Raw genomic sequence first — 19119 nt, 5'->3', positions numbered from 1 at the left:
AAAATTCATCACTAATATCGTTCTGTTTTCTGTCCCCTCTCTTAAGCTCCTGGAATATAAAGGCTCACTGTGCCCCAGATACCATTTGTAGAAACATGTTACAAAGCCATAAGCTCTCCCAACCACACACCCTGCTCCACCCCAGCCCACCATACTTCTCCCTCTCTCCCTCTGTCACACACACACACACACACACACACAATACTACAAACACATGGATTTAGCAAACTGTGTTCCTTTGAGAGGCTTATGGGCAAAAATGGCTGCTCTCTGCAACCATTCCAAATTTCCACCCATATCACCTCCCCTCTGACTCTTCGGACCCAAACTCTACATCACAAATGATGGCACCCCACAGCAAAAACTCTCAGCTAATTAGACCAGACATGCTTCCAGACGCCCTTCCTTCCGGACAAAGCCGCAGGGGGTGGGGGCCCAGGCAGAGGCAGCAGTGGCTGGCGGGGGTGGGCAAGGGCCGTGGCAGAGGAGCTGGTGGGGGTCGCAGTGGCAAAGCTGGGCGGGGCCGAGGACCTTGCACGAATTTCTTGCATCGGGCCTCTACTATTCTACAAAAACATAGCAATGTTTGTGAAATTTGGATTCTAGCACTGAACAAGTTTGCAGCCATGGACAACGTAATAACTGAATTTATTAAATGTGTGCCATATGCCAAGAATTATACTAAGAGCTTTATATGCATGATTTTATTTAACCATTTCATATATGAGGAGAAGACTAAGTCTCAGAGATATTAAGAGACCACTGCCAAGGGTACATACCAACTAAATGCAATCTTAAGGTCTAAATACAGATCTCTCTGACTCCAGAACCCATGTTCTCTACCAATATACTTACATGGCCTCCATGTAAGAAAGAAAACTTGTGTCTATTACACAAATTGAGGCTAAATGCATTAAAATTCACATTGTCATTTTTCTAACCTTCATAATTCCTCTGCTTACTGGAGTTCTGGAAAAATTTTGAGTAATATCTGTTTTTCAGATAAAAGAAGAAAAAGTACAAGCAAAAAATAACAATGCTACATATACAGTACTCAAATTTCACTAAAGGCAGCACAATAAACTGGACTTCTAGTTCTAATGCAAATTCATCATATAGAGTATTGGATCAAATTATCTCATGAGTCCAGGTTACTGAGTTGTAACTAGACAAACGCTCTCTCTTAAAAATAGTACCACACATCATTTTTAAGTCACTGATCTTTATTTGCTGCATTCTAAAAGGTAAACTCTAAATGATAACAAACTTAAAGTAATTTATCAAATCATTCAAACTCCTGCTCAAGGAAAGTATCATTGCTAATAAGATACGAAAACCTATCTTAACATTGCTTTGTTGAGAAAATTCTTTTATTTCTATGGCAAGTTGTAGTTAACAGGCATTAGACTGGAGGCAAGAAGGAAAGTCAGGGCCAAAAACAAAAATTCATACTGATTAAATCTGTCTGAATCACAATAAGGTTGTAACATATAAAATCAAATACAGAACAATCAACTTTTTAAAAAGCAGTACATACACAAAAAATATTGGTTTCTATAATATATCCCTGATGTTGCAAGATTAACAATAAAAAACAATTTTCCCAGGAATTTCAATAAAAAAAAATCACTGAACAAAAATACCACAAGACTCAAAAATATCAAGGAAATGCAATCCAGAAAGAGAGTCCAAATATTAAAAATCATTATTTTAGGAATGGTCTGCTGAATTCAAAGATTCAGAAAAGGTATGATTTAACTTAATTTACCAACTTCCTCAAAACACATCTCACCAAGTCTTTCTTAAGATTCTTTACATTCTTCTGCCACATCTTCAGTCTCCTGTTCATCTGCACATTAAAAACAATAACCAAAGTTGTTAGGCCATCAGACATGTGTACATACTTAAGAAAAAGCATGCAACCCGTACAATAGTAAAGCCTTTTTCACATGAGACAATAATCACATGCTCGTTTAATACTTACTGGACAATCACCACAAGCTGCATACAAAGCTTACAAGAAAAAGTGCAAGGTAAGGTGCCTGCCTTCATTGAGATTACAGCTGACCGAGGATATCCTGGGTTTTGAGAAATAAAACGTTTATGGAGGCCTCAGCCAGTTGCTCAGTGGTTAGCAGTGGTTCTCCACCTTTCTAATGCCACGGCCCTTTAATACAGTTCCTCATGTTGTGGTGACCCCCAACCATAAAATTACTTTCGTTGCTACTTCATAACTGTAATTCTGCTACTGTTAGGAATCGTAATATAAATATCTGTGTTTTCCAATGTTCTTAGGCTCTACAGCAGCGGTTCTCAACCTGTGGGTCGCTACAGAGAACCGCTAGCAGGGTCACCTAAGACCATCGGAAAACACAGATATTTACATTATGATTCATAACAGTAGCAAAATTAGTTATGAAGTAGCAATGAAAATAATTTTATGGTTGGGGGGTCACCACAACATGAGGAACTGTATTAAAGGGTCACGGCATTAGAAACATTGAGAACCACTGGGTTAGAGCATTGACCCGCAGACACATACCTTGGCTGCAGGTTCAATTCCCAATCTGATGGGGGCCGGTCGGGGCACTTGCGGGAGGCAACTAATCAATGTGTCTCTCTTACATTGATGTTTCTCTTGCTCTGTCTCTCCCCTTCCCTTCCACACTCTTTAAAAATAAATGGAAAAAATATCCTTGGTTGAAGATTAACAAAATATATAGATTTGGTGATAGGCATCAAAAAAAAACTTTTGGCGTTAAACTAAGTTTTTGAGAAGTAGGGCAAAACTAAAAGTAAATATATTTAGAGTAGACAAGAACTTATCATCTTTCATTTCTTTAAAATTATGACATTAACAGAAGTGGAAAGGAAATTATCTTCTGCCAACCTTAGTGAGAAGGTTATCAGAAAAAGCAGGACTGACCTCAGAACCAAAGAAAAGGAGACAATCAAAAAGGATCAGGAGAAACTGGAGCCCTCATACACTGCTCTGAGACTCCAAATGGAAACCAGTCTGGCAGTTCCCGGAAAGGTTCACGTAAACTCAGCAATTCTATTCCTAGGCATACGCCCAAGCGAGAAAACATACACCATCCCAACACCTACCTGTACACCAACATTCACAGCAGCATTACACACAACAGCCAAAAAGCAGAAACAACCTAAATGTCCATCAACTAAGAAATAGGTAAGTAAAATGTGGCATAGCCATTCAACAGAATATTATTCAACAATAAAAATAACAGAGGACTGATACATGCTACAGCATAGCTGGTACTTGAAAGCTTATGTTAAATGTCACCAGCCAGACACAAAGGCCACCTATTCTATGACTCTACTTATGTGAAATGCCCAGCCCAGGCACATGCATAGAGACAGGCAGTAGATTAGTGATTGCTGAGGACTGGGGGAAATGGGAAGTGACTGCCAATGGGTACAGTGTTTGTTTTGGGGTGAAGGAAATGTTGTAGAATTGATAGTGGTTTAAAAAAAATATATATATATATATATATATATATATATATATATATATATATATATATATATTAATTAATTTAAAAAGCCCAATTCTGTGAATATATTAAAAACCATTAAGTTATATAATATTGTGAACAGTGGCCCAAAAAAACATTACATCTATATCCTTATGCCTGGAACCTGTGAAAGTTACCTTACTGGGGAGAAGGGTCTTTGCAGATGTAACTAAGCTGAGGATCTTGAGATGAGACTATTGATCACCCTGGAATACTCAGGTGGGCCCTACATGCAACAACAAATACCCTTATAAGAGAAGGCTGTTTCACACACACACACACACACACACACACACACACGCACGCGCACACGGACAATGTGAAGACATGTGCAGTGATGTGACACAAAGCAAGGAGGCCAAAGAATGTCAACAGCCTGAGTACCGGAAGGAGACATTCTCCTCTAGAGCCCCAGGCAGAGTGTGCCTTGCTGACGCCTCGAGTTCAGACTGCAGGCCTCCAGCCCTATAATAAATTTCTGTTGTTATTTTATTGTGGCCACTATACGACTCTAATACAGGTTTATGAAATAAATGTCAACAAAGCTGTTATTTTAAAAAATCAATCTAATAATTAAGGGCACATGATTTGTAGTTACAGAAAGTAATGTGAAAAATGTAGTAATATTGTCAACCCATGGAGAAGAAATATTAAACAGGATTCAGAGGAAGTTGAGGTAGATAAGAAGCAGACCCCAGTCTCCCACACCTAAGATGGGGAATGATAAGACCATGCATGACCCCATGACTTCATATGACTATTTCCTGTCTGGAGTGTTCTCCTTTTTGCCCACCCAGTAAATGACCACTCATCTTGAAGGCTCAACTCAAATGCCACCTCCCACACCCACAGTGTTTATCATCCCTCTGTAGTGCTGCCATGTACTTTGTCCCTTATTATACTTGTCCCACCCTGCTGTGATTATGTCCCACCCTGCTGTGATATCGGCTTACGTGCCTGTCTTCTTCAATAGACTATAAAATAATTCAGGGTAATGACTGTGTCCTACTCACCTGATACCCTACAATGTCCTCAATAACAAATACGAGGGAGCCTGGAGCAGCCGTGTTAAAGCATGGCTGCCCAACAGAATCACCCAGACCCCATCTCCAGAAACTGACTTCAACTATGCTGATGCCCCCTAGCCAGTGCGGCTCAGTAGATAGAGCATTGGCCTGGGCACCAAAGGGTCTCGAGTTTGATTTCCAGTCAAGGGCATGTATCTGGATTGTTGGTTCAAACGCTGGCCCTGGTTAGGGCATGTCTCTCTCACATCCAAGTTTTTCTCTCCCTCCCTTACTTCGACTCTCTCTTAAACCCAATGGAAAAATATCATTGGATGAAGATTAACAACAAAAAATACTGATGCCCACAGCCAACCCTTGGAAATTTATTTAATTCATCTGGGATAGAACCAAAGCATTAATGTTCTAAATCTCATCAGGTGACTCTACCAGAGTTTAAAAACCACCGCCTATAGGGGCTTAATCACAAGGAACAACAACAGCCTGTAATTATTGGAATCGAGAGTCTAGATCAGTGATTAGCAAACTCATTAATCAACAGAGCACCAAACTGCGGTTTGCGAGCCACAGTTTGCCGACCACTGGCCTAAGGGATGGACTCAGAATAGCTTAAATGCCGGACAGATGAGAGACAGATACCAAATAGAAAGATCTAAATATCAAAAGCATAGATGATCCCATTCTATACTATGTATGTCTCCAAATAAAATATTAACCATGAAAGAGTAAAGAATTCAAGCTAGAGCTCCTTGTTCAGTGGCGATGGGGAAGGGTAGCAAGGAAGGACAATAGGGTTGGCTGGAGATATAAGAAGGCAATCTGGAACAGGTGGTATCTTCATCAAAATGAAATTTAAGAAGAAAAGCAGAATTGAGCAGATGGGGGGAAATACACTTCAGACATTGTTTTCATCACCATCACATATGCTAATATATTTTTACAATCCTAAAGTTGTCTGACCAGCAAACCATGCAGTCCAGAGCTTCTCACAAATCACCCACTGGGGTCATCTTGTTAAAATGCAGACTGATACAGTAGGTGTGGATCAGGCCTGATTCACCATTTCTAACAAGATCCCAGGTAATAGCAATACTGCTGGTCCATAGGTCTAATCTACAGTCATGGACTTTAATAGCTTTTCATTTTACCCAATCTGAATGAAGCAATGGGATCAGAAGTTCCTAATAACTAATAAAGTGATAAGCACTACAGTTAAATATTAAAACTCTCCAATTTGCCATTGTTCACTTGATACTACTAACAAAATGATAGGGAAATTGACATTTTATAAATAGGTTGAGGAAGTGGCAAATATTTAAATGTAAAGTCTACATCAAGAACTGGATTAAGGAAATTAGTTTAAAATAACTTGGAAAGATACATTCATCAAATATAAACTTAACTATATACTAAAATTTTATATAAAAAAGGATTAACACTGAAATTTCCTAATATGGCAGCTCTGATAATTGAGCAAATAAACTTTGGATGAGGTCTTTGATTAATTACTAAGAGAAGCTGAGAAGCAATTAGCAGACTTGAAAAGTAATTTAACAAATAAGAGGCCTAAAGGCACACATTGAGTGAGAGCAAGCCAAAATATTTTTAAAGGGAAAAAAGTTAGCCAATAGTGTTACTGTTTTTAGAATATCACCGCTCCACTGCAAATCGGTAAGACAGTATTAAAACATAGAAAACCTTCTCAATACAATCTTTCTTTGAAACCATTCAGGCAGTGTGAGCATTAACATAGACTAACACACATTCTTTTCAAACCCTGCAACATTCTCCCAAAAGTCAATCTACATGTAACCAGACTTCATCACACAAGTAACAATCAAACAGACCCTTTGCTGGGCAGAATTTCAGCATGAAGTACAGTCAGACTGCATAGTTGCCATTTGGGGTAGAACTTGTCTACCTGAGGGCCATGGTAGGATAGCAATAAACTTCCTTACATCTACACTGAAACCCATATTTCTCACATATGGGCAGCAAACTCTTGTGGCTTACATTACTTTGACAGGCTGAGCCCTCTATACCGAGGACTCTATTTTCAGCAAGTCTGGCTAGAGTCTTGGACGGAGGTATGAAACAAGCCAAAAACTCTCCAGCGATCCCAATGCTCATCCTGGTTAGGAGTATGTCACTTGATACTTGATACTACTAACAAAATGATAGAGAAATTTCTGTGGTTTGTAACAGTACTTCTCAGACTTCCCTGTAAGCATCTCTCGGGGAACATATTAAAATGCCAGCTCTGACTCCGTAGGTTAGGCGCGGGGCCTGGTCAGCCCCCTGGGATCAGCTCACACTCTCAGCAGCAAAAGAATGGAAATCACAGGGTTGCAAAGGGCCAAGAACATGAAGTAGAGAGGCGCTGATGGGGGCCCTGTCTTCCTGGAGAATATCTGCCCCTTCTAAGGAAATATGTGCTGCTCAGCTTCCTCACCTGCGGAAGGACCTGACTTTTTTTGTCAGAAAAGTCAGAAATCCCGGCTTTTGTGGGAAATCTCCTAATTAAGTAATGTGGAAAACCATATAAGTCAACCAAGTCCAGTCACTGACCTAATTCATCATTCATGTTGGATTTTCTCATTTGATCCTTATTACATCCCTGTAGGGTAAATATTAAAGCCACCTTATCTTATAGATAAGGAGACTAAGGTGTAGAGGAGAGAGATTACGTAACTTGCCTAAGATCACCTGCTGCTAGCAGAGCAAGGATTCAAACCCAGGTGTGTCTCACCCAGCGCCCACACTCTTAACCGCCAGGCGAGAACGTGCTGGTGGATGGGCAAGCCAGGCCCCCCTCCGCTCACCTAGGCTCTAGCCTGGACTCTGTCAGCTTTGTCCTTTGGGTAATTAATTTGCTCTATGGTTTTAGGTTCTCAGTTTCAATTTAGAGCAACGAACCATCCCAGTTTGTCAGGGACTAAGGGTGTCCTGGGACGAGGAACATTCAATGGTAAAACCTGGACACTCCAAAGCAAACCTGTGGTCACCCCAGTTTTCATTTAGGGGTGTTGTTATCTGACTCATTTTTGCATTTGTTACAGGTACTGTAAAGACTACTATTCACTAAGTGGTCCTATGGGAAATTCCAGTTTTCCTGGAAGAATTAGTATCATTCTACTCCCTTATTTACTACTGACTTTGGGTCCCTCTTTGCTCTTTTCTATTTTTATGTGTTATTCATACTTTCCTCTTTATTATATACATTTCTGTTGATAACTAGTTCAAATGGTGAGTGGCAAGAAGAGAATACTGTGCATGCATAAATACTTTTTGTTATCTAAAAAGCAATTCAGCATAAGATTATTTGATTAAATACTAGAATAACTACAGGCCTGAAGTGTTTTCTTTCTGAAGTGCCAGTGTACTCAGCAGTGTCTCCAAGGCTGATACCAAGAAACACTTACTCCCCACTCTTCTCACTCTTCCATGTGGAGAAGCATCCGGCCTCACTCCCCCCTCCACTCTCCCTAAGGAGGAAGAGCCAGTTATCTGATTGGTGGATTTGGAGGAAGAAATGGCATGCTCAGGTTAGCCCCTTCCTCCAAGGAAATCAGCACCAGGCCTGAGAGGTGCTCCTTTGCCTCTCCATGCTCCTGGTTCCAAAGGGGAGGCCTGTGATTTTCCCTCTGCCACTGACTGGGTGTGAAAGTTGGTTTGAGAAGGCGAAATATTAGAAAGACTGTTTGGACCCTTACATTTCACCATCAATAAAGCTGGCCTCCCTGATGCAACCTTGAATCAGGACAAAATACCTGAGACTATATAAGTAGCTGGAATGGAAAGTTTGCATACAGAAACTAATAAAACCACAATAATACATGGCACTTTACAAATTCATTCCTTGGAACAAATTTTCATCACTGAAGTCTGGAAATTGAAATATAAAGCAAATCTATTCAAATTACTTATACCAATTTAAATCAATTCCTCTTTTCCATTGAAATCAACATTGCTTTCTCAATAACCAACAAGAATATTAACTTAAGTGTCCATTGATGAATAGATAAAAATGATGTATATTGTTAACATATATACAATGGAATACTACTCAGTCATCCTATATAATAAAGAGGTAATATGCAAATTGACTATCACTATAACACTCATGATGGCTGCCCCCATGTGGTCAAAGATGGCTGCCACAAGATGGCCAGCAGAGGAGAGCAGTTGGAGGGAACCAGCCTGCAAAGGAGGGCAGGGGGACGGGAAACCAGGCCTGCAGGGGAGGGCAGTTGGAGGTGACCAGGCCAGCAGGGGAGGCAGTTGGGGGTGACCAGATCAGCAGGAGAGGGCAGTTAAGGGTGACCAGGCCTGCTGGAGAGGGCAGTTAGGGGCAATTAGGCCAGCAGGGGAGGATAGTTATGGGTGACTAGGCTGACAAGGGAGGGAAGTTAGGGTTGATCAGGCCAATAGGGAAGGGCAGTTAAGGATGACCAGGCTGGCAAGGGAGGGAAGTTAGGGGTGATTGGGCCAACAGGGAAGGGCAGTTAAGGATGACCAAGCCAGCAAGGGAGGGCAATTAGGCATGACAAGGTTCGCAGGGGAGGGCAGTTAGGGGCAATCAGGTAGGCAGGCAGGCGAGCAGTTGGGAGCCAGCAGTCCTGGATTGTGAGAGGGGTCTCAGATTGGAGAGGTTGCAGGCTTGGCTGAGGGACACTTCTCCATGCACAAATTTCATGCACCGGGCTTGAAGTCTATACTAATAAAAGAATAATATGCTAATTAGAATGGGAGACCTTCCAGAGACCTTCCAGACGTCCTTCTGGACAAAGCCCAGGGCTTGGCTAGCCTGCAAACCACCCCCAAACAGCCCTCAGCCCCTCCCCCAGGCTAGCCACACACCCCTTAAGGACCCTCACTCTGATGGGGGCATGGCCAGCTTGTAGATGGCCATCAGCCCCTTTCCCAGGCCCACCCCACCTCCAGTGGGGACCCTCACGGGGGCATGGCCAGACTTCAAACAGCCATCAGCCCCTCGCCCAGGCCAGCCATGCCCCACAGCTGGCACCCCCACCCTGAAGGTTGTGTGGCCAGCCTAGAAATGGCCCTCAGCCCTTCACCCAGCCTGGCCACACACCCCAGCAGGGACCCCCCATCCCAATGGGGTGTGGCCAGCCTGCAAACTGCCCCAGTCCCTCGCCCAGGCTAGCACCACCCCCAGTAGGGACCCCCACCACAATGGGGCATGGAACCCCTCAGGTCCCTCACCCAGGCTGATCCTGCACCCAAAGGGGTCCCCCATGCTGATCTGGGACTCCCTTCAGGGCAGACCAGCCAGCTCCCACCTGTGCAGCAGGCCTCTATCTATACTAATAAAAGGGTAATATGTTAATTAGACCAGGAGACCTTCTGGCATCCTTCTGGACAAAGCCATAGTGACAGGGCTGAGGCAGAGGTGGTTAGGGGTGATCAAGCCAGGAAGGGAGGGCAGTTGGGGACGATTAGACCAGCAGGGGAGGTAAGTTTGGGGCAAGCAGACTGGTGGAGGGGGGCAGTTGGGAGAGAGCAGGCCAGCAGGCAGAGTGGTTAGGAGTTATCAGGCAGGCAGGCAGGTAAGATGTTAGGAGCCAGTGGCCCCAGATTTCAAGAGGGATGTCTGACTGCCAGTTTAGGCCCACAGCAATTGGGCCCAAACCGGCATTCGGACATCCCCCAAGGGGTCCCAGATTGGAGATGATGCAGGCCAGGCTGAGGGACACCTACCCCCCCACACACACTGCATGAATTTTGTGCACCAGGCCACTACTGTGTTTCCCCGAAAATAAGACATCCTCCGAAAATAAGACCTAGCACCTGGAAAAATAAGACATCCCCTGAAAATAAGATCTAGCACATCTTTGGGAGCAAAAATTAATATAAGACACTGTCTTATTTTCAGGGAAACAGGGTAGTTAAAAGATAACAAAATCTTGCCATTTGCGACAATATTGATGGATGTACCTTAAGGTCATTATGCTAAGTGAAATAAATCAGATGGAGAAAGACAAATACCATATGATTCCACTCATATGTGGAATCTAAAAAAAAAAACAAGTGAACAGATAAAACTAAACAAAAAATCTCATAGGTGATTGCCAAAGGGGAAAGGAGTTCAGGTATGTGAAGTGAGTGAAAGGGGTCAGTTATATAGTGAAGGATGGTAACTAGACTTTTGGTGGTGATCACTACATAGCGTATACAAATATTGAATTAAAATGATATATACCTGAATTTTATATAACATTACATACCAATAAAAGAACATATATTTTTTTAAAGAACATGCATTAATTACCATTAAAAACAATGTATTTCACAAGAGTACTAACCACAATCTTGATCTCATATGAACACTGATAAATTTATGTTTGTATGCTCTTAATTGACACCACCTGTGACTCACAAATATACCTCCATATCTTACTTTACTTTAACTTACAATAAATACCCTTATATTGAGATACTCAGTAAGAATTATCCACCATTCAGGCCTTACCTGTTTTTGGATTCTCTGAAGGGCTGGGTTTCAGATGTTGGACTTCGGAGAAAAGACTCACATCGATGCCATACGAGGGATCATCCAAAAAAGAAGGCCTTCTCAGTCGTCCAATGCCAAGAGTCTTCGACATAAAATAATCCTCTGTGTCACCGATAACCTCGTCCTGGGGACACTGGAGGCATTTCACATTCTCGGCTTCAATGGCCAGAGCCGGTGACACATGATGCCCCGTCAGGGCTTTGCTGAGGTAGTAGCCTGTGGATGTTTCACAGTCTGCATTCCCAGGCACGTTTGCATCTCCCACCTCCGTGCTTTTGACTTTTGTTTCTGACTCAGTTAGTAATTCGGAGAGGAGAGATCTGGAAAGCTGGGAGGACTCAGGTGTTATATCCTCACTGTCTTCCTTTTCTCTTTCTGAAGGAAGTGCGGTCATGGGTGTTTGTTTGAATGTGCATCCATCCAGAAGACGCCTTAACTGCTCCTCAGAGAGAAGTGGTGCTGAATCTAACTGATGAAACAAGCCAAAAGTTTTCATAGTCAACTGATTGAATAAACTTTTTTTTTTGGGGGGGGGGTAAGTTTCCAGTAATACAATATAAATCCAAGTGCCCTGAAACCCCTTACACAAAACACTCAAATAGCAAAATCATTCTTTATAAGGCACCCAAAATTGCAGGAGAAATGTACAGCATCCCTAGAAAATAAGTTTAGAATTATTCACATGCTAAATACAGGGAAAAGGCCCACAGCACTGATGGAAATTAATTACTTCACCAAATAAACCAGTAACACTGGACACATATCAGTAACTTGAGATGAAATGAAGTTATTAGGAAGCACTTTCAATTTTATAAATCTTGGAACATCAAGCAGAGAAATGAGCAGCCTCCTCTTTGATAAAGAGCCAGGAATCCTGCCATAATCTCCAGTGGGTGTTTCTCTGCGCCCCCCTCCTCCAGGCCCCACTCTTCAGTGGGAACCCTATCACCACCCAAATCCTTAACTGGAAAAAAATCTCCGACAATCAGGGCAGATTACACCTGCCCCTGGAGATTCACCACTCCTATGTCTGTCCACAGCTTTCAGCAGACAATACCACTGAAGACAGAAAAGGAAGGGTGAATGGGGTGGTGCATCCTGAGATGTATAGTTGTGTCAAAGCTGCAGGTCTAGACAGAAGTCAGGGGCATTCCAATAGCAGTGCATTCTGGGAGAAAGATATGATCAAACACACTTAATCTCTGCTTGTGAGATTATCAGGGCTGGGTGTTTCAAGCAAGATCTTAAGGACTTAAAAGCATTTTTTCTTCCAGAGATGATCTCAGGAAATAAAATATTAAATCAAAGTGTAGGGCCATGTTCTACAAGGATTCAACTAAACAGCAAGCCACTTGAATTGCAACAGTCTCAAAAAGAATGGGATTAAAATATATTGAATCACACTAAAAAAAAATCTTCTCTAAAGAATCAGCACCATCTTTGATTTTTTAAAGTATGTTTTTATTTATTTTTATAGAGAGAGGAAAGAAGGAGGATAGAGAGAAACATCAATCAGCTGCCTCTTGCACACTGCAACTGGGGATTGAGCCTGCAACCCAGGCATGTGCCCTTACCAGGAACCAAACCAGGAACCTCTTTGGGTGATGCTCAACCACTGAGTACACAGGCTGGGCTATCACTAATTTACATCATATATTATCTAGAAAATCTTCAGTCCTCCTTTATAGGGGAATGAATTATCAAAGAACAGAAAGTCCCCTAAATGTAAGAAAACCTAAATATTAATTGCAATGGCCTTAAATTCTACTTCAGCATAGTAAGACAATGCTATTGGCCTACTTTGTAGTCCATTATAATAATTAACCAAATTCTCTGCATATGTAAAGTACTGGGGGTACAGAAGGGGAGGGAAATGCTACTATTGGAACTAGTATAGTCAATTCCTCGTTACTGTGAAATGATTCTAATTAGCTAATAAAAAAAATAGTATGAAAAGCAAATTTTGTATCATGAGTTAAAAATATATCATGTTTTAAAATTATATTTAACTTCTATAAATTAAAAACTAGTTCTCATAGTGGCAAGTGTCATTATGAGTTTGACAGTAACAAGAATTTGGAAATATATTCTTAATAATTATCTGGGATTCAAAATTCATGTAATTCACCCTACGGTTAGCAAACCTGTAACAACAAATAGGAACTGAACTATATACTCACAAATCCTACTTCGTTCACTAGATTTCTGAAAGCCAGGTGTGGCACTTTATCCATTAGGAGCACTCCCCTCACCCCACCATGTAAACCTAGTCAACTATAAAATGAAGGCCATCCTTGTATGGTACAGGATACTACTTAAAATATCTTTCAAAACCTGCTTCTGTAAAACAGTTCATAATGGATAGACAATCCTAGGATTTAGAAAGGGTCCACTAAGTGTCATTCTCACCGAAGGCTTATCATAAGAAATTTCCAGATGCTAGGGAAAAACCAGTCCATACTGGAGCAAGAGGATAAAGAATATGGAAGGAGGTCTGGGGGAGGGGGTGAGATTGGTAGATTATCTGATAGGTTTGGCCACTTCCACAAGCAATATCGATAAGATAGCTAGTTGACAGTTCTGATGATGTATTTGGCTAGGCACGAAAAAAAAAAAAAAGTAAAAACAAAGCAATTATGAACTCTGAGAACAAAAAGCTTTATGAAAAGAAAGGTAGTATTTCAGAGAGAACACAGAAAATTTAGCAAAAGAAAATAAGGTAATTATTAACTCTAGGACAAAAAGTTGTACAAGAAAGGATGTCATAGGATACTACTTGTTTTTGCTATAATATTTATACAGTCATCATAATAAGAACAGTGATAATAACTTGTGATTTAACTGGTTAGGGGAAATGGGAGGAGAGAAAAGGGATGTTTGGAGTAACAAAGTTAAATTCTTAGCTACCATCACAGGAAGTCATGTCAATAATAACACCATTATCATATAAAATTTCCTATCGTTATAAATAGATATAAAATTAATCAATTAAAAAAACAAGTTATTATGAAATAAGATAGAAGTAAAGAGTAGGGGGCACATCTAGAGGAATTAAAAGTGGCTGATTCCAGAGAACAAACTAAGAGGTAGAGAAGGGGGAGGGGGCAAGGAGCTGCCATTTTTGTTAAAACATGCTATAATTTTTAATTAGTTATAATTAAAATTAACTTAAAATATAAAATTAATTTAAATGTATTCATATTTTTAAGAAATTTTAATTTAAAAATAAAAATATGAAATCTTAAAATGAAATTCCTAACCAACTATATCTTTAGACATAAAGAAGTAAATCCAGTAAATTTTATGGAGTCTGAAATTTATATAATCTTGAAGCAGGGGGAGGGTACATTTTTAAGAAAAAAGAATATAAAATTATAAGTAAAATGGGTACAAAGTGAGGGGTTTTGTTTTTTTTATTGTTTTTTTAGAGTGTGAAATACCACAAGTTACGGGAGCCTTGGAAATTCTAGTCCATTTCTTACACCACCTCTTTACATCATTTACCAGAAACGCCTATAAAGAAATGTTTCCTGATTGGAGCCTAGCTCCCTCTCTCCACTCATTCCTTCAGTGAGGAGCCTTCTTTGGGATGCCAAGCTTGACAAGTCCCAGATCTATAATATTGTCCTGACGGGTGGTTCTACCCATATCCCAAGGTTCAGAAACTGCTGCAGGACTTCTTCAATGGAAAAGAGTTGAGTAAGAGCATCAGCCTGGATGATGCTGCTGCTATGGTGCAGCTGTCCAGGCAGTCAGAGAGACAAATCCGGAAATGTTCAAGACACTCCTCTTTCCCTTGGCATGAGACTGCTGGTGGAATCATGATGGTACTCATCAAGCACAATATTACCGTTCCTACCACGCAGAAACAGACCTCCACTACCTACCTCTGACAACCAGCCCCGGGTGCTCATTCAGGTTTATGACAGTGAGCATGCAACTTGGTAATGATGGATAACCACCTGAGTGGCAGGTTTGAACTCATAGGCATACCTCCTGCACCTCATGGTATTCCTCAGATTGAAGTCACTTTTGATATTGATGCCAATGGCATCCTCAATGTGTCTGCTATGGATAAGAATGCAGGAAAAGAGGACAAGTTTGCCATCACTAACAAGACTAATCTGAGCCATATCTCATAGCAATATTTTTACTGACACTTTACTGACAAGTGTCCATTAGCAGATGAGTGGATTAAAAGCCAGTGGTAAATCTACACAATGGAATACTACGCTGCTGTAAAAATAATAATAATAACTCCTCTTACCATTTGCAACAGCATGGATGTACCTGGAGAGCATTATGCTAAGTGAAATAAGCCAGTCGGAGAAAGATAAATATCACACTTTCACTCATTTACTCATATGGAATATAATGAGCAACATAAACTGATGAACAAAAATAGATCCAGAAATATAAAAGCATCAAACAGACCATCAAACCTCAGAGGGAAAGTAGGGGAGGGTGGGAGGAGTGTAATAGATCAACCAAAGGACTTTTATGCATGCACCAATGGACAGAGACAGTAGGGGGTGAGGGCATGTGCTGGGGATGTGAGAGCGGGCAGGGAGAGGTCAATGGGGGGAAAGGAGACTCGTGTAATACTTTCAACAATCAAGAACTTAAAATTTTTTTTTAAAGAGAGTTGTCTGAGCAAGGAAGATGTTCAGCACATGATCCAGGAAGCTGAGAAGTACAGAGCTGAAGATTAGTGGGGCAAGATATCTTCCTGGAATTTATTTGAATCCTATGTGTTCAATATGAAAGCAACTGATGAAGATGAAAAATTTCAAGGCAAGATCAATGATGAGGACAAACAAGATTCTTGATGAGTACAATGATATCATCAGCTGACTTGATCATTTTGAACATCAGCAGAAAGAGTTGGGAAATGTCTGCGACCTCATCATTACAGAGCTGCACCGGAGTGCAGGAACAATGCCGGGAGGAATGCCTGGGGTTTCCCTAGTGGTGGAGCCCCTCCATCTGTCTGGTGGTGCCTCCTTTGGGCCTATCACCAAAGAGGTTGATTCAGCCAACCTTCAGCAAAGATTTAGCACTGTTCCACACATAATATTGAAGGACCCAAATTTGTAGTAAATTCCAACGCAGTTTTAAAAGTTGAGCAGCTGCCAGCATAGAGAGACCAATGGTCAGAGCAGAGCCAGACCAGACCCAGAACTCTGATGCCTAGCCTGCACTTACTCGGTCCCACACACCCAGACAGTCAGATTCTGCTCCTATCATTGTTGTTTGCTGGGGAAAGTCCCCATGTGCCAGCCGCTGAGAAGGGATATGAAGAGCTAGAAAGCACTTATTACTGAGGCCCTGCTGCTTGCCAGAGATGAGGCTAAGTTCCGGGGACACAAAGCAGGACTCACAGTCCAGAGGGGCCAGCAGACCCATGACCCTGAACAGGCTGACACTGAGCCCAGGAAAAGACACAGCAAGCTGCTGTGTGCACTGGGAAGGCCTCCCTAAGCAGGTGATGTTTTCACTGAGCCACAGCCCCTCCCCAGAGCAACATCCATCCCGTGATCTTCCCTGTCCCTCCTGGAATTCCTGTTCCTGGGAACTCAGCACCTTTATACTTGCACAGCACCTAAAAGTCTGCTCTCCCTAGGAATTCCTTCCAGTCCCTTCTCACCATCCATCCTGTTGGGATGAAGAAAATGTTGTAAAAATGGATGGCAAAGGTTGTGCAACTTAATACACTTACTAAAAATCATTGAATTGTACACTTAAATGAGTGACCTGTGTAGTATGTAAATTATACCTCAATAAAGGCTGTTCTTTAAAAAAAAAAAAAAAAAAAAAAGTTGAGCAGCTGCATAATAAATAACTGGGCATTCTTTTTTTCTTTTTTTTTTAAGTTAGAAAACTTTTAATAATCCTATCATGAGATTCTGAGGGGGGGGGGGAACAAGAGTGATATTGATAGAATAGGAAGGGGAGAATGTGTGGGACTTCACACAGGATGAAGTGATAAATTAGACAATCACACAGCAAGAAGGTGGGAATCTCAAGGACAATGCCAAGATTTCAAATGTGGGGTGTTAGAGGAAAAGGATTCTATTGGGGGTGGGCATTCTTGATACTTGAATGTGGACTATGTGCACAGGGAAAGGAAATAATGCACGGTAAAAGGACTGCATTATAAAGTGGGAAATGTGATATCTTCAATGAAACTATTAAAACAAAAAAAAGTGAGAGGCCGTCCCTGGTGTAAATCTGCTTCTGGGCACTCCAAGTTCAAGCACAACACATCTGAGTCTGTGTGCACGCAGAAATAAGCTCACCCACATCTCCCTGGTCCTCTTGGGCCGTGGCTGGCAAACTGCAGCTCGCAAGCCACATGAAGCTATTTGGCCCCTTGAGTGTGGCTCTTTCACAAAATACCACGGCCTGGGTGAATCTATTATATTTTGAAGAAGTGGTGTTAGAAGAAGTTTAAGTTTAAAAAATATGGCTCAAAAGACATTTTAATCGTTGTGCTATTGATATTTGGCTCTGTTGGTTAATGAGTTTACCGACCACTGTATGAGGGGAAGACACCTCAAGGGAAAGAAAACACAGATTAGAACGTGGTCTTTGACCCAAGCTTTGCCACCTTGTGCATGTCACCTAAGGAACCCATCTCCTTCTGCTGTAAAATGAGGAATTTAAAAAGATCATCTCTAAATTAACTGCTAGCTATAAAGTGACTTTTTATGAACAAATGTTCTAAAAGTAAAAATAAATGTAAGAATAAGCCATTTAATTGACATTAGAATGTTGCCTGAGTAGAATTTATAAAAATCATAATTTAAAAAAGTGAACTTTTTTCTTTAATTTATTCACAATACCAATTCTGAACTCAAAAAGAAACCCTAAACATTCTCTGTTCTCAAAACATTATAAGTGACCTAATTATATTAAGCTTCTGGGTGGCAAGATAGATCAGGAACCTCAACACAAGTCATCTTTCTCACCTTTTGATTCCCTGCAGAGCCTTGCCCACAGTGTAAACTTTGTATAGTAAATCAGTGCCATGGGAATCAAATGAACTGAAGTTGCTGAGTGTTTTGAAATGGCTAAGTACGACACTAACACAAACTACTATATGCTGAACTGGACGAAACAGGGACTCTCTCAGGAACACCCCTGACTACCCTTGATAGTTAAAGAACCATAGCACATACCCTGTATACAGCTTGCTCTGAAACTCCTGAGCTAGCGAGCTCCATAAATGAACGACTCACTGTGCAAGCACAGTCAAGTAACCATCTGTTCAAGTATTCACCTCAAAGTATTCATCTTTCACGCCAGTTCTAATTTTCCTGTATTTCAAAAACAAGTTATTATTCATGCTATTCCTGCCCTTCATGACATTCATCATAGTGCATCTCAGTCTTCATTTTCCCAGATCGGAGCCCAATCTATTTTTTCCTCTTTATATAAAAGCCCCTCTCTTCCCATCTTCATTTAGTAGCCTTTTTATGGACCTTCTTTCTTGTTTTAGCCAAAATACACACATTCCATAGCCAACGAGTAAATGTATTAGATTTTCTCATCAGGAAAAAAATATAGAACACTGTGGCGTTATTTCTCCAGGTGGTGTCTTACAGAATAGTGGTAACTAGCATTTATTCACCACCTACTGTGGTACATATTACATGTGGCGATTCCTTTAATCTTCACAGCAAACCTATGAGGTAGCTATCTTGTTATTCCCACTTTATAAATGAAGAAACTGAGAAATTAAGTAACTCATTCCTGGTCCTATGGCTACTAAGTGGTGGACCTGCGATATGAATCTAGGTTTGAGACTAGAGCGCGTATGCGTTAACTACTAGGCTATATAACCTCTCACTATAAATGAGTTCTCCCTTTACCATCTCTAAATATTATTTTTCCAACTTACATTCACTTTTCTGTCCATTCCCTCAGATATTAAAATATCTTCCTGTAGAGTATTTCGCTTAACTTTGGTTTTTATTACCCAGACTAGCTTAGTGTCTTATGCAAACTTCCATAAGTGCCC

General features: G+C 41.0%; 1 protein-coding gene across 1 annotated transcript in view; it reads right to left on the bottom strand.

The window, feature by feature from the left end:
- Nucleotides 1-1149: 1149 nt before the first annotated feature.
- FSIP1 (fibrous sheath interacting protein 1) overlaps nucleotides 1150-19119 on the bottom strand; it is a 168944-nt gene continuing 150974 nt past the window's right edge. Inside the window, exons 11-12 of the mRNA XM_084890961.1 lie at nucleotides 11055-11565; nucleotides 1150-1849 (exon numbers count right to left, since the gene is read on the bottom strand). Coding sequence (XP_084747087.1) covers nucleotides 1803-1849; nucleotides 11055-11565 — 558 coding nt within the window. The 3' untranslated portion in view covers nucleotides 1150-1802. The remainder of the gene's footprint in view (nucleotides 1850-11054; nucleotides 11566-19119) is intronic.

The sequence above is a fragment of the Pipistrellus hanaki genome (assembly GCF_964339955.1).
Source record: "Pipistrellus hanaki genome assembly, chromosome: 1".
Lineage (NCBI taxonomy): Eukaryota > Metazoa > Chordata > Mammalia > Chiroptera > Vespertilionidae > Pipistrellus > Pipistrellus hanaki.
This window is presented reverse-complemented; position numbering and strand designations above follow the sequence as displayed.